This window comes from Pezoporus occidentalis, unplaced genomic scaffold, assembly GCF_034315485.1.
Source record: "Pezoporus occidentalis ecotype Australia unplaced genomic scaffold, CSIRO_AGI_Poc_V1 ctg17, whole genome shotgun sequence".
NCBI lineage: Eukaryota > Metazoa > Chordata > Aves > Psittaciformes > Psittacidae > Pezoporus > Pezoporus occidentalis.
Genome location: NW_026913531.1, coordinates 1,703,681 through 1,718,632, shown reverse-complemented (window position 1 = coordinate 1,718,632; position 14,952 = coordinate 1,703,681). Strand labels below are relative to the sequence as shown.

Here is a 14,952-nt window from a genome sequence, read left to right as displayed (position 1 = left end):
TACACGTGTCACACAGCTAGACACAAAGTTAAAGCAAATGCTGCTCTCCTTGAAACACTCCTCTATAGAACTTTGTTAAATTCAGGAGAGCAATACAGGTTTCGGAGGAGTTTGGCCATTCTCCTCCCAGCTGTGCATGTACAGGAAGGGTTTTCAGTCATTATGGAGGAAGTCTGCCCTGTTGTCTAGCTGTGTCCTCACAGTACATAAGCTTGAGGAGCTGTGCTTCTCTCTGTAAGGGGATTTCAGCCAGAAAACAGAGATAACTGTAAACTGCCCAGTACAAACCTGCACTGAGGGTCCACTCCCACTACATCTCCTTACTCTTTTCTCACCTCAGCTTCCACCAGGGCTTAAGATGTTGGAGCAAAGTGCTTATCCTCCCCAGCCCAGACATCAGCATATTTCATGAGGCAGTGCTAAGCCTGAAGATGCCGTCTTAGCTTCACATCGTCCAGCTCTGCTTATCTGCCATCACCTTCTTCTCAGCCTAGCTGCTACCTAGGACACACACTGCTGCTTTCCACCAGGACATTATGCATCTATAAGGAACGATTTTGCTACCTCTGCCAGCACTCCCTGGCCCATCAACTATGTTTGTTCTTCAGTGGAGGGTAAGGGTAGCCACACCGTAGCTATTAGGAAGATAAAAGCTTCAGTTAAGTCCCATAGAGATGCCTGTTAGACATGTAGACACATTAAATTAGGAATGACTGCTCTGTGAAGTCCCACAAATGTAATCTGCACTACACAAATAGCACTGTGCACGTAATGGGCCAGCTCCAGATTAGCTGCAATATTCTGTTTGTTGCTTGCAAAGAAGCTAGTGTTGGGATGACTTCCCAAAAGAAATTTTGTCTCCTCATTTAGTCTGTTATCCCACTTTTGCAAACATCTGCAGGCTCTGATTTTGGGGTTCTGTGCTCCGTTACTCACGTCTCCCAATACACTATTCTCCTCAGCATGGTAAATGGACTATTTTAGCAAGCCCAACAATTTACAGTTCATGTTTGCTTATATAAACAATGTCGAATCATTGCATGAATAAAAGCATTTTGAGAAACACAATTGTCTTGGCTGTATTGAACTGTCAAGAAGCACTTCTTGCAAAGGTGTCACCTATCATGCAAGTCAGCTTGATGCCTACCAGAATCTGGCAAGGCTGGAGAAGACTGAGGATAGAACAGGGCAGGATAGACAAGTCAGAGCAGCAGCTTGCTCCCATCAGATGGTGTTAATCTTGAGCAGGATGAGATATATCAGGGCAAAGAGAGGGCTGGTCCCTGCACGCACTGCCGAATTTTGCACCTATGGCTTGGATGTGTGAATGCTCTGTGCTGGAATCTGTAGAGCTGAGTTGTTGGTGTAGGGGCTGACTGGCTGCAGGAGCATGTCCCATCATCTTTAAATTCCTCCATCATAAATAACAGATCTCTAACTCTGACTGCAAGCTCATGTTTGAGGAATATATACCTATTTTAGAGAAACTGAAAGGTACCAATATGTTAAGTCTGCTGCATAGTAGGGGAAACAAAAGTAACCCCCTACTGTTAATTGACTGAGAAGGCTTTATGGATGTTTGTTGCAGTTTGCAACTATACAAACAACATTTTCTAGACCAGTAAGTAAGTTATCTCATGGTCACTCTGCTCTTTAAGAGTGACATGGACAAAGGTGAAACAAGGCAAGACTGGCCTGAAATACATGGTAACTTCATACAGCTCCATCTTGTCTGCAGAGAGACAAGTGGCAGCAGGTCCCCACTGCTACAGGTTGACAGCCTGGATGCCAAATGTGTAACACAATGTGGCTGCAAAAAGGGTCGTGAAAACATGCGCCAGAGAGAGGGAGTATTTCATACTGGAAGGCAGGATCAGTATTTCAGAGATACCTACAAGCAAGCGATCTTGCTTTAATAATAATTATTGAGTCTTACAGCTAAAGCCTTCAAATCTAAGGGGCTGTGACCCCAAAGCTGCCAAGGCCAGTAATGGATGTTGTGTTGGGTCTGCGCTAAGCACATCCAGACAGGCAGCAGCAACAAGTCCCCTGGGGCCACCAGCCCCTGCCCCAGCCATGCCACAGTGCGGCCAGTCTCCAGCTCCCCACAGCCCTACCTGGGAGGTGCCTGCTGCATAGGGTTGGAGCTGCAGGCATTTACCAGCTTTAGTGAGACACAAGCAGCCCCAATGCCCCAACACATCAAATCTCTCCCCTCCAGGCTGCAGAGCAACCTGTATTTTCAATTTCTGTTGCATGCCTTCTTCCCCCTTGCCCTGTGAGACAACACAAAATGAAACTGAAACAGCACTAAGACCAAAGCAGATTTTGTTTGGTTAAGTTTTATTCACATGTACAGGGGCAGTATCTCTTCTAACAATCCACATACTCCTACGGGTGTAATTTAGGTAAATCTTCTTTTGCCAAATGAGCACAGCTACCTATGGCTGTTTCACACCTCTTCCAGTGCTGAAGCAGCTGCCACTGGTGACAAGAAGTGGCTGAGCAAGAGACAGTAAATGTCCAGTGCTGGTGCATTGATCCTGTAACTCATCTGAGGTGGGGAGGATGCATCGGTACCCCTTTGTACCTCCCATTGCAAGGGTTGTGGTCTGGGTTTAGTAACGCATATAGATGCTGCTCCCAGCTGCCCACACCGCCAAGGGACAGAGGTGTCAGCCACTAAAAGCAGCATCTGACCTAAGAAATAGGCATTGAATGCTGAGACCCAAAAGAGGAATAGGAAAGTGACAAGTGAGAATGAACCCAAGGGAAAAAGCAAATTTGAGAGATGGCATAAGGAGGAGGAAATGGTGTGCAAGTAACAGTAGTGCACATTAGTGGTCATACAGACATCAGTCAAATTCCCCTTTATATAAACTGGTTGGAGCAAGCCAGTATAAAAAGAATTTCCATGGTACTAAGGAAACAAGGATGGACAAAGGACTAGCCATGGAAAATAATGAGGAAAAGGAAAGCAGTGAGAAACTAGCACACAAGAATAAAAAAGAATACCCAGAGCAGCCCAGACTGGGGTTAGTTTCCCCTGCTCATAACTGCTATCTTGTCAGCCTGGCACTGTTCAGCCTATTTTATCCTTCCTGCTCTTTTGCAGACCTGAGTGCTGAGCTGTTTGCACTTCACCCTGAGAGCTGTGATGTCCGTCAGTTGTTTAGGAAAAATAGTTTCTGAGATGTAAACACACGGAGATTGAACCAAGCTGTGTAATTTGGGACAAGTATCACATCAAAGCCCTTAAAACCTGGTGGGGGACAGCACAACTGCATTTAGGTCCAGAGTTTCAGTTAAAGCCCTTCTTCACGCTTGTGTTGAAGATCATTACATTAACATTTAGGTTAAGGCAGAATAAACGCTATTAGGACTCAGTCGTAATCCTTCCTATGAGCAGCTTTTGCAAATCCCACTCTGTCATTCCCACGGTCAAAAATGCAGTAAAACGCAGACATAAAGACGTCTCCTAAAATCCAGAGCAGACCATTGCGAGTCGGGATGTCAAGAGACTGAAAGCCGCTCATGCAGAAGGTTTGGTCTTCAATAGACTCCTGGAAGAGAAAGCACAAAGTGTCCTGGGGTAGCCTGCTCCAGCCCCATCTAAAGAAGCAGGAAATATGGAACAGGGAGGCTGCAGATGCGCACCTTTATGATGTACTGCTCTGCTGTCAGCTTGTACTCATGGTGTCCAATCGTGAAGCTTATGTGAGGCAAACTGGACAGTCTTCTGCAGTCTACAAGAAACTGTGTGATGCATGGATTGAGGCGGGATAGGTTTGCCTTTTTTTTTTTAAGTATTGCCCTTTGAATACAAGACTTTAGCAGCAGGTAATAGCGAATTTGCTACAAGCAGCATCAGGATGACTTATGGCCCAACACTGCCCTCCAGCTTTCTAGCTCCTGCACTGGGTCAAACCAGCCTAGCAGCTCAGACCGCTGCACCAAAGCCCCAAGAAACCCAGTACTGATGAAAATCCTTGTGAGCCTCAGAAGAAATTAGGTGAAGGGAGACTGATGTGCCCCAGGTAGAACTCAGAAGCAAAACTGAGTGTGTGAGCCCCAGTGAATCCATTTCAGCAAGCAAAAGACTTGGACTGGATGGAGGAAACTGCCTCCAGCCTACGTAGGGAGCATTCACCCCACTCCCTCCCCTCACATCGTCATTTTAGGGGAAAAAAGCCAGTGAGGAATACAGTGCTTTGTGCTTACACACTGCTCTGAAGTGGGATTTAAAGATCAGAACTAAACTCTGGCATGGTCATTAATTCCCATAAGTAATACATCCACTTACAGTAATACAGAAGATAATTTCCTGGCCTTTCTTGTTATTTCATGAAACAACGGGTATGTTAAATGGCACTGCAGAATGCTCCAAGCCCCAGAGGGATCTTTGTGGAAACTGTAGTGTTTAAAGTCATTGTTTTAGAGACTTCCTAGAAGGAAGAATCTATTTTTGTTGCTGTTAAATCTGCTTTATGAAAACATACCTCTAAATCTTGTGTATATTTATCAGGTGTCATACCATTAGAACAAATAAATGATGGGATACAGAGGATAAGACTGAAAAAGCCAGTGTGATAGTTTGTAGGAGACAAGAAGCAAGACATTTTCATTTACATTTATTCATTCACATAGCTAGTATGTCCAGAATAAATTAATCCTTGCTGGTAAGAGATACAAGTTCTGGTAAAATCATTGATGGATGCACCCACTTACAGTGGGATAAATTTGAGCCTATATATTTAGCCTATCTGTGCTTGCTGCAAAAAGAGTCATAGAAAGTCTTGCTTTCAGGATGCTTTTTTGCAGAAACTGAGATGCTGGCTGAGTGTTCTTGTGTCAGCACTGGAGTATATAGACTTATACTGCCATGACCTGTTCCTGGTTTATATTATGCTAATATAAGTACATTGGAAATACGCAAGTGCCACTCCAGGTCTTCCTTTTACAAAAGGAGACAGATTAAAAGTCCACTTATGTCTTTGATCTTTGCGGAGCAACCATAACACTCAATGCTCTTCCAAGAGCAGTCGTGGGTCAGGATCAAGACAGCTAGCTGCAAAGTTGACAGAAGTCATACAGGGCAGCTTTACTTGGTGCACTGGAGCTGTGCTGATGTGGCGATTACCCATGGGAATCAGCCAAGGGCCAGCAATAAGGCATTTGAGTAAAAATAAGCTGCTCTTTCCCTGGCGGCAGGTGGATTTAGCCGTCTCAAGCTTGCTAACTGAGTGCTTAGATGTTACAAGGGTTCAGTTACACCATGTGAAAACTGCCAGCAGGGAGATGCAAAGGGCAGCAGAGAGACATCCCAGCCTGGGATGGGAAAGCCTAAGCTACCTCAAGCAACTTCGGCTCATGCAAGCTCCCCCAAGACTGGTGCAGGGAGTCAGGGGTTGTAGGAGCAGGGTCACAGAGGCCATCAAATGGTACAACAAAGATGTTCTGTCCCACTGGAGGAGAAGGAGGTTCTCCTCAGAGGGCAGGCATGGTTGGGAGAGGGCAGGACTTGTGGCAGAGATGCAAGGGGGATGCAGGAGAGAGCAGAAAGGAAAAGAGGAAAACCAGTGAGGAGACAGAGGAATAAGAGACAGAGAGGTCTGTCCAAGCATGTGGCCCATCTGCCAGGAGCCAGCATGGTGAGTGACTCCCAAGAGCCCTGGCACGACACTGCTTGCTCCACTGCAAGCTGACAGTGAGAGGTCTTGTCAGTGGAGCCATTGTATGATGCAATTAAAATACCTTTCCCTTTTCATTTGATGCTGATGGGGCTGGCCATGGCAGCATCACTGGGGAGCCAATGTCTACAGCTGAGGACAGTGAAAATCCTCTGATTTTACGAAAGAGAATGATCCCTGATGTAGACTACAGATGGAGTCCTCAAACAGATTCCCCCATTACTTCTTTACGCACTGGTACAGATGAGTATGGGAAAGGAAGTGGACATTTGTGAGGAGGGCTGGGGCAGCAAGGCAGATGGGTCAAAACCAGCTTGGTTGTGAGTTCAGTGCTGTCCTGGAAGCAAAGCTTTTGCTGGGACATTTCTGAGCTATTATTTTGGTTATTTTCCCACCCTATAAGCTTTTTGCACCAAATACCAGTTTCTCTTCCTGTTTTCTGGCTGGTTTCTGGCTCTATAGTTTTTACCTCTCCAGTACGTGATGGACTTGCCCCAATATACTCCTGTAATCGCCTGATTTGTGAAGAGGGGCCCGTGATAAGAGAAGTGCCTGAGTCAACGATGGCTTCACAGCCGTGGGAGCAAAATGCCACCCGGCCCTGGATCTTTATACTGCAAGCGAAAAACAAAGCATCTTTAAGCAAATGGCATATACATTGTGACTGAAGCAGCACATTATTGCTAGCTAAAGTGCCAGAGTACGGACTAAGGTTAAAACTAGCTGCCAAGCTTTGCCAGTCTTTAAAGACAAGAATGTCTTTAGAAGCCAAGAAGGTAATAAAAGGAAACTGCATGAGGAAGATGTCCTGTCTGTGCACTCACTCTCTCAAGACTCCTACTGCCCTAATCATTTGCTGCCTGCAGATGAATTTGTTCTCACCCACAGGTATGTGTTGTCCTTGATTTACACAGCATGATGGAGGAGGAGCAAAGAGACACTGACTTCTTTGACCAAGGTTAACAGGAAAGATGAGAGCAAGACCCAGAGCTGGATTCTGTTCCTGTGTGCCTTGACCTCTTAACTGAATAATCTACCAAGAATCAACTTGACCACTGGTGTATCATACTAAAACATATTAAGATGCTCTGCCAGAAAACAGCCACCCATATCTCAGCCTATTCAAAGAGCTAATATACCCCTGCCTCATTCTGGTGAAACCCCTCTTCTAAAGGCACAAGGGTAAAACACTGCAGCTGAGTCCTCCTGTATAACCAGGTGTTTCTGCCTGCAGGTTTTACCTGGGGAGGTGAATTCCACCAGATATTTCATACATACATACATACTTGTTCACGTGTATTTGCCAATAGCTTTTCTCGGTGACTGGAACCCAGTGGATTGAACCTTTGTAGAGAGAATGGTCTATCCCCCCCAGAATCAACTCACCACCATTCTCGGTGTCGTCTCCTCTGAAAGCAGAAGACAGGTTAACACAGACATGGGAGTGTGCCAGCAGACACTTAAAAAAGCAAAAGACAAACCACAGCCGTTTCTAAATTCAGGTATGGGAACTGAAAGGGATTATTTCTAACCTATAACTGCATATGTCCCATCTCAGAGCCTCCAAACAACCTCTGAGAAGATGTTCTGTAGGCTGCCAAGGACTGAGATAGGCAGCAGGAGCAGGCTGAGCCAGTTGCTGCTTTTGCCTCAGAATAAACAAAGCAACAAAAAAAAAACAACAATCAAAACCCAAGAAATGGGGAAAATTCCTTTCTCGAGTTGAAGCTTTATAAAGATGCATGGCTGTCAACAGTTAAAACAGATGTACTTCTCTTTTGGCAGTGTCGCTTTAAAGACTGACCTTTTCAGATAGAAAGAGAAGACCGGCTCCTCTACCAGCTGCTGGTTCATGATGCTGTCAAACACGGGCAGAGCATTGCCTACTATCAAGGAGGGGTATCCCAAGCCCAGCACACCATCAAAATGGGCAAGGGCGAAGGTTGTTCCTGGCTCAAACACCGACTCGCCAAAGTCCTGGCCCTTGATGGAGATGTTACTGATCTGTTTGGTACCAAAAAAAGAAAAACAACAATCCCAAAACAGTTGAAAGCAAAGACACCATCATTTAGAATACATTATCCACATTTCAGATCCATATGAATGGATTCATTCCTTTTATAAAGCCTGCACAATATCCTTAGGTGACTTGCATCAATAGAACAGGTGCTCATTTGGCAGGTAGGCTACATCAACTCCTTGTAATGCCTGGATTCTATGGCTGTTTGTTTATAAATCCATGACAGGACCCAAGGAGACAAGCAGAAATGAAAAACAGAATCTTATGGGTTTGTCTTGGTAGCACAAAGCTGGAACAGCACCTTCACCTCTCAGCACCCAGCTTGCTGGGGCCTCCACCCTGCCCTTGCCTAAACCAGGTAAGGCTTTCCAGGGCAAAGCCAGAATGTGAACTGCCTCAAAACAGCTGACCTGGAGGCTGACACCCATTTGAGGTGGATGCTTACCTGCAGTGTGTCTTTGCCAGCAATGCCCAGAAGCTGTCCCGTGCCATACTGCAAGGAGAACGCTTCCCCACCATGCTCATATGAATCTGACAGAAAGGACTTAAATTTCTGGTGCACCCCTACACAAAACAAATGACATTTGTGCACTGAGGGGAGGTAATGGTGATGCACCTGCTCCCCAGTGCAGAACCAGATGAGATGCAAGAGGAAGGTGTTGATGGAGGTGGATGTGCCCTCCAGACAGCCCTATTTTTCTGTACCTTGGAGGTTACTTGGGGTTGTAAAGACAAATTAAAACAAAAATGGGCATTTTCACCACTATTGGTAGCTCTCAGGTTTATTTTCATGCCCTTTACATTAGGTACCTCATGGTGCAGAAGGACCCATGGCAGTGCAGCCAGTGCCTGCCCTGGCTGTGGGGTGATGCGGAGGGACAGAGGAGCAAGCCAGGGAGAGTACAGTGACCCTCAGGGGTGCTCCAAATCTTCTCTTCCCAAATCCCTGCTGCAGGCAAGCTCCTTGGGAAAGGAGAAGTGTCCAAGGAACCCAAGACACAAAGCAAAAGGGAGAGTAACATTTCTTACTGCACGCTTCGCTGATGCAATAAGCAGAAGGGACCCAAAAGTTGGAGGAGCCGGTGTCAAACACGACGGTGAACTTCTGGGGCGGTGTGCCGACACTCACAACTCCATAGTACTGTGCCTGGGGGGCAAACAACACAACCTGCTCTGGGCTGCACTGCTATTCCCGAGAAACAGGCAGACGTGGGAGCATCACACAATGCTTTCTCAGGGGGTTGGGAGCAATTTGAACATGAAGGCATGCACAGGGCACTGTGTGTGGCTCCAGGAGTGGCTGTGTGCAGCAGGTTTCACTCCAGCTGCATGCATAACAGTGCAGGATTTTTAAAGCCTGTTAAGCAAACACTCAGTTGGGTTCCCCCATGAAGTCAACAAGCCCCCTTGCACCGACTTCAGTGGTCAACTCCAAGACAAAACTCTCGCACAACCACACAGGCAGCTCCTTACTGATGTCAGTAAGAAATGAGTGGTGCAGAGACAGCATGACCGGCCTCTGTCAGAGTCAGAGGGCTCCAACCGATGGCACACTGTCACACGTGGCTGAGCTTTTTCCTTTGTAATTATCAGCTTTTAGAAAGTCAAAAAACTGCTCTGTTGCACTGACTGTGTCTGATGAACTGAACAAATTCATCCAGTGGAAATGAGTGACCATTCCTGCATACCAGCTGAGGATAATCTGTGAATACATGAGTGCTGAAGCGAAGAGCTTATCCACATCCCGAATACAAGTGTCTAAGTGCCCCTATCTGGCCCTGGAAGAGCATTTCAGCATTAAGAGGCCTATTTTTAGGAAGAGGCATTTCTGGAATTCAAATGCAGATAGAAAAGCAATAGCCAGTGCCAAGCCTTTTGTAGCAGTGCAAATATTTGAATGTGTATCTTCAAGAGCATACTTGTTAATACACTGAATATAGTTTCTGACCACAGAGTTTAGGGTCTGGATGAGATAGTCATGAAAAGGGAAGCAAGTGCACCATTTAAGAGAACATACAGTAGGATTTTATTCCTTCCTGTATTAAACAAACCTTTATCAGTTAATCTGTAAAGTGAGGCAGTTCTAAGACATGTACATCAAAAAGAAAAAACACAAACACCTTGCACTGAAACCTCCACAAAAGTGTTCCTGGTGTTAGTTGGATATGCTGGGGAAGGGGGTGTGTTTTGTCCTTCTGAGATTTATCCCCTCTTTGATAAGCTTTAAAGCAGGCTGATATGTTTCAGTCTCCTTTATTCTTCTTTTACAGAAGAATACATCTTACACACATCTCTAGCTCACCTTGACATATTTCATTACAGCTCTCAAGTGTCAGGAAGTTCTTGCTGAATTAATTCAGCCTTCCCTTACCTGCTCACATGCAGCCTCCACAATGTCTCTGCAACTTAGCTTTGCTTTACATAAGCATAACAGAAGGATCAAATAAAACAGAGAACAGAGACCATCCAAGAGGACAACATGCTAAACCCAGGAAAGACAATCTACAGAATGGCTGACCTGCTGACTTGCCTGTCTGAGATCCAATGGAACTCCTTTTTTACCTTTTTCAATTTAGGTAGTCAGTTCAGCCAGGTTAGTGTGAGAGCCAGGTCAGTCTCCAATATTTAATACACATTAAGCTCAGGAGATAAAAGCAGACAAATAAAAACCCTACTTGGGTCTTTGCTATCACTGATTTATGACGCCACATGGTCAAATAAATGAGATTTGGGGGATTTCTTTTATACCATGCAAACATCCAAGTTTCTGATAAATAGAATACAGCTAAATGAAGCAATCAAGTTCTGCCCCCAAAAAAAAAAAGCAGTCCTGAACACAGATTGATACAGGCAAACCTACATTAGTCCAGATTCCCAATCAAGTCCAATCCAGATCTACACAAAAATGAAACTTGTCAGAGAACTACCACTGCTAGACTACATCAGCTTTCTACACAGGTCCCATGCTAACCTGGATCTAGACAAGTGATATTTTGCAGACTAGCAGACTATTTTGTATGATCGAATACCTAGTGATATTATGATCTAATAGTGTAGAGCAGCAAGCCACCTCAAGCCCTATATATTCATTGAGAGACTAGATTTGAAATGTGCTGGAAAAAAATAAAGCATCTTCAAGAGAACAACAAATCCTTACGATTGCATTACCAAAACTGTACTTACATTCATGTAATCATACAGCCTTTCTGAAGCAGTTCCAACTGATAAAGCAATATCTGCAGGGAAGCAATGAAGGTACCTCCGAGCAAAAATGTCAGGGTGGTGATTCCTCCAAAACTCCTCTAATTCTCCCTTTTCTTTCAGCTGTTTCTTGATAGATTTGAATCGAATGAGGGGGATTCTACAGAAACAACATAAATGCACAAAAATTCACTGGCTCTCCTTTCTGGAGCTCTCATACACTCTTTTATTGTTAAATTTGCTTCTTTTTTGAGACCTCAAGTAGCAACGAGCACCCTGGAAAGCATCTCAAACGTGCCAGTGATGCTAGATGCATTTTCTTACCGTTCCAGGGCCAGGGTTAATGGGACATAAAGCACAGCCAACAGCATCACCCGCATGGCTCCAAGCAGGTCAGAGTCTAACAACACTCATTTACTCAGAAGTCCCTTTTTTATAGCCTGTTGTCAGCAGAGGGCTGTTCGCCAGGTCAATCAATCACAGGAGGTCAGTGCTTTGGCAGAAAAGTGATTCATTTGCTCTCAGAGTAACCGCTGGATTGTGCAAATAGCAGTGTCCAGTGGAGCTACTAAGACAGATAACCAGGGCACAGTGTAGACCAAATAGACATTTTATTTGTAGACCAAATAAACATTTTATTAACAATCCTTAGTGTCATTTACATAAATACATGGTATGAGCTTGGCTACTGTTAGGATGGGAAAGAGGAGGTGGTCCAGGAACTTGCCTGGTTCCCTCCAAGTAAGCTTCTTTTCAAGGTTATTTTAGTGACAAGCAGCCCAGATGTATCCAATGCAGAGAAAGAGGACGTAACATGTAACCATTTCCCTTTTACATGGAGGTGTTTCAGCAGGGCATTTGATAGGGTTGTGACAAGTCATCCCTTAACAACTGAAGCTTAATTCCCTATTTATGGGAGAGCTCCAGGCTAAACATAAATGTGACTGCCACATGAAAAAACGGGGATTGAAAGTAAAAACCATGACAGGCTGCAACACACAGTAATAAACAGCCAGTGGCTTTGTGCGGGTTTCAGCAAGACACTTGGAAGTGCTTGCTCGGGTTTATTTTCCTGCGAGTTTCCTGAGGTTAGCGGTTCCCACCCCTGCCTGACACTTGGATCCAACTCCAACTGGCGGAAAAGTCACGGCGTCGAAGAGGCTGATCTGACAGAGAGCAACCCCAAACCCATTAACTGCCTGCGAGGAAGCTCAGCGCTGAGACTGTGAGTTACTTGTGAGACATTCTGAATCTTTCCTCTGCATGAGGAAGCGCAGTGAGCAATCACATGCTGCAGCCTGGCATGCGACAAAGCTAAATGTGAATAATCAGCCTGTTTTGTTCAAAGGCCTATGCTAGGATGCTGGGAAAAGAGCAATGACAACTTTTTCCCTGGAATACATCACTTATTTCAGATGAACTGCTCACCACATGAGGGTGAACTGGAATTCAGTACCTTCCCAAAAAAGACAGCAGATGTTTTGCACAGCGAAGAGTGAATGTCAAGAACATGAAGGAAGCAGGAGTCATCATCTGCTCTAGCAGCAATGCTCCAGTCAAGAAAAAACAGGAAAAAAAACCCAAACACACAGTGTTTTGCCTTAAAATAAACTAATTCAGAGCTCTAGTCTTTAGTCCCCTGGATTTTGAGACACACATTCTACTTTTTCAAACTCACCTGCAAAAGCATGAGGGCTACAGAAACTCAGCAAAGGCTGTTGTCCAGAGCTGTGTGCAGAGCTGAAAAAAGCACCAGCAGCTCTAGTTTTAATTTACATAAAAAATACTAAAATCTAAAAATCACAGCTTTTACATTGGTTTTCATTTTACTGCGATTGGTCTTTAATTCCTTAGCTCTGAGCAGCATTCCCTGTTTCTTGCAAACTCAGAGGTTTTACACAAGTTCTCAGCAAGCAACTACATTTTCTGCCCCACAGATGTCCCAGCCACCGAGCTGCAGGAGTTGGGTGCTGGCAGTGAGGACAGTGAGCAATAGCTGTGGTCATCTGTGAACTTCCAGGGAGCAAAGGCATTTCTCAAGGAGCCTACATGCGCCACCTGATGCGCAGCAGAGCAGATGTCATGCCCTCTGGTAGAGCAGTGTCACTTTGACAAGAGCAAGACAACGTCTGTGCTGAGCACCTTTATCACTTGAACTTTTCCTCAAATGCCAGAAATGCTTCTGGGAAGTCATTAATGTTCACATTGGAGGGCATCAGGATAACTCTGAAGACACGAAGTGGCTTTCAAAACACCGCCCTGGGTCTGGTGAGGGGACTGCCTTTGCCTTAGAGCCTCCATTGAGTTGCTGGTTCTCAGAAAGCTCAAGATTATTCATTTATTGCAAATGTAGCCCTTTGTTGTCTCACCACACAAAGGTTATAGTTTCCCCAAATACTCTGATCTCACCGTGTGTTCCAAGCAGACATTCATTTCGCCAACAGAGGTACAAAATGCGGCAACAGAAGGTCATCGTGACTTATTTTGATAAGCTGGAATAATGATTAAACTATAATGCAAAGGATCCCCAAGCTGTTTGCAGCTTAAAAGTTCCAGTAGAAATAATTCAAGTAGAAAAAAAAATGTAAGTACCTGTGCCTATAAACATAAGGTGTACTGCAAAGTTGTTTCTCTCCATATGGATTATTAAGGAAAATATGACTAAACAAAGCAGCTGATATACTTTTACCTAGGCTTTTATGTTGTCCTGATCTGCAGGATTTCTGATGAGATTTGTCTAAGGGACATGTCTTTGCTATGAATGTTAATTCATTATTATTTATGCCAAATGCATTTGGTTTTCAACCCCTCTAGCCTACAGTACCTTACAGGGCAGGGAGCTTTGCATTTAGAAGATGCCACAGCTCCTCGGAAATGGAAACATATACAAAAACCATGAGGGCCATGGGTCTATTTTCTTGTAAGTCAGATGACATTCCAGGGTACCTGCTTGGGAAAGGATGCCCTGTGAACTCTGGGAATGAATGACAGGACCCCCACAGCAGTCCTCTGCCAGGGTGTGTAGTGCTCAAGCAGTAAGGTGGCTTCTCTGAGGTGCTCATTCAGTGTGAAGCAGCTGGTGCTGTTGGGACGCTATGCCCAGCATGTCCCACCTTCTGTCATGACAGCAAGTATTTTCAGAGCCTCTCTTCCACAGCACAGCCACAGATGACTGCAGCATATCTTTGTTCTCCAGGCTTGATATTCTGCCCAGCTTCTCCATCCAAAACCTACTTCATGGCGTTCACATTACAGCACTCACTGTTCTCTGTCTTGCAGCAACACTAGTTCCCAGATGTTCTCTCTGTTGTCCTCCCCCAGGAAACCCTCCTTACATTTCATAGCATCGCTGCTGCATGGCACAGACACATCTTGCACGGAAAAGACTAGTAAACATCCTACAGCATACATTCGATTGATAGCTAAGAGCTGCTTTACCCTGGAAAACAAGTGCCAGTAGAGAGCTCTCTATTCCCAGATGTGACCAGAGATCAGAGGCCACCTCAAATGTGTGATATTGCCTTTTTCTCAATCTTCTGTTTACTCTGCCTTTTGTTTTTCCAAGAATATGTGACTCTCAGCAATCATGTATTTTGGTTGTGTAGAATGTAACACCCAGAAACCTACTGCAGGTTCTTGGAAGAAAGTATCTTCCCTAAATTACGGTAAGCGTGGAAAATGACAGCAACAAGCTGTAGGTATATCAAAGTAGAGAGCCAGCTGCTGGAAAGGCCATTTCACTTTAAAACAGGAGAAGGCTCACTTGGTGGAGACCTTAGAGCAGCCTTCCAGTACCTGAGGGGGTCCTACAACAAATCTGGAGAGGGACTTTTTACAAGGGCATGTAGTGATAGGACAAGGAGGAATGGCTTTAAACTGAAAGAGCGTGGTTTTAGATTAGACATAAGGAAGAAATTCTTTACTGTGAGGGTGGTGAGATGGTGGAAGAGGTTGCCCACAGAAGCTGTGGTTTTGAGCAACCTGGTCTAGAGGAAGGTGCCCCTGCCCATGGCAGGAGGATTGGAACTGGATGATCTTTAA

The 14,952-nt window shown here is 44.9% G+C and overlaps 1 protein-coding gene across 1 annotated transcript; it reads right to left on the bottom strand.

Moving 5' to 3' along the window:
• Positions 1–2,326: 2,326 nt before the first annotated feature.
• On the bottom strand, positions 2,327–11,345 carry LOC134161154 (cathepsin E-A-like). The gene is made up of 9 exons (XM_062613730.1): positions 11,236–11,345; positions 10,894–11,071; positions 8,740–8,857; positions 8,156–8,274; positions 7,495–7,694; positions 6,977–7,099; positions 6,160–6,304; positions 3,658–3,756; positions 2,327–3,563 (listed from the first exon to the last, which is right to left on the bottom strand). Exons 1-9 carry the CDS (start codon positions 11,289–11,291, stop codon positions 3,384–3,386), a joined length of 1,218 nt encoding a protein of 405 aa, XP_062469714.1. The 5' UTR covers positions 11,292–11,345; the 3' UTR covers positions 2,327–3,383.
• Between the last annotated feature and the right edge of the window lie 3,607 nt (positions 11,346–14,952).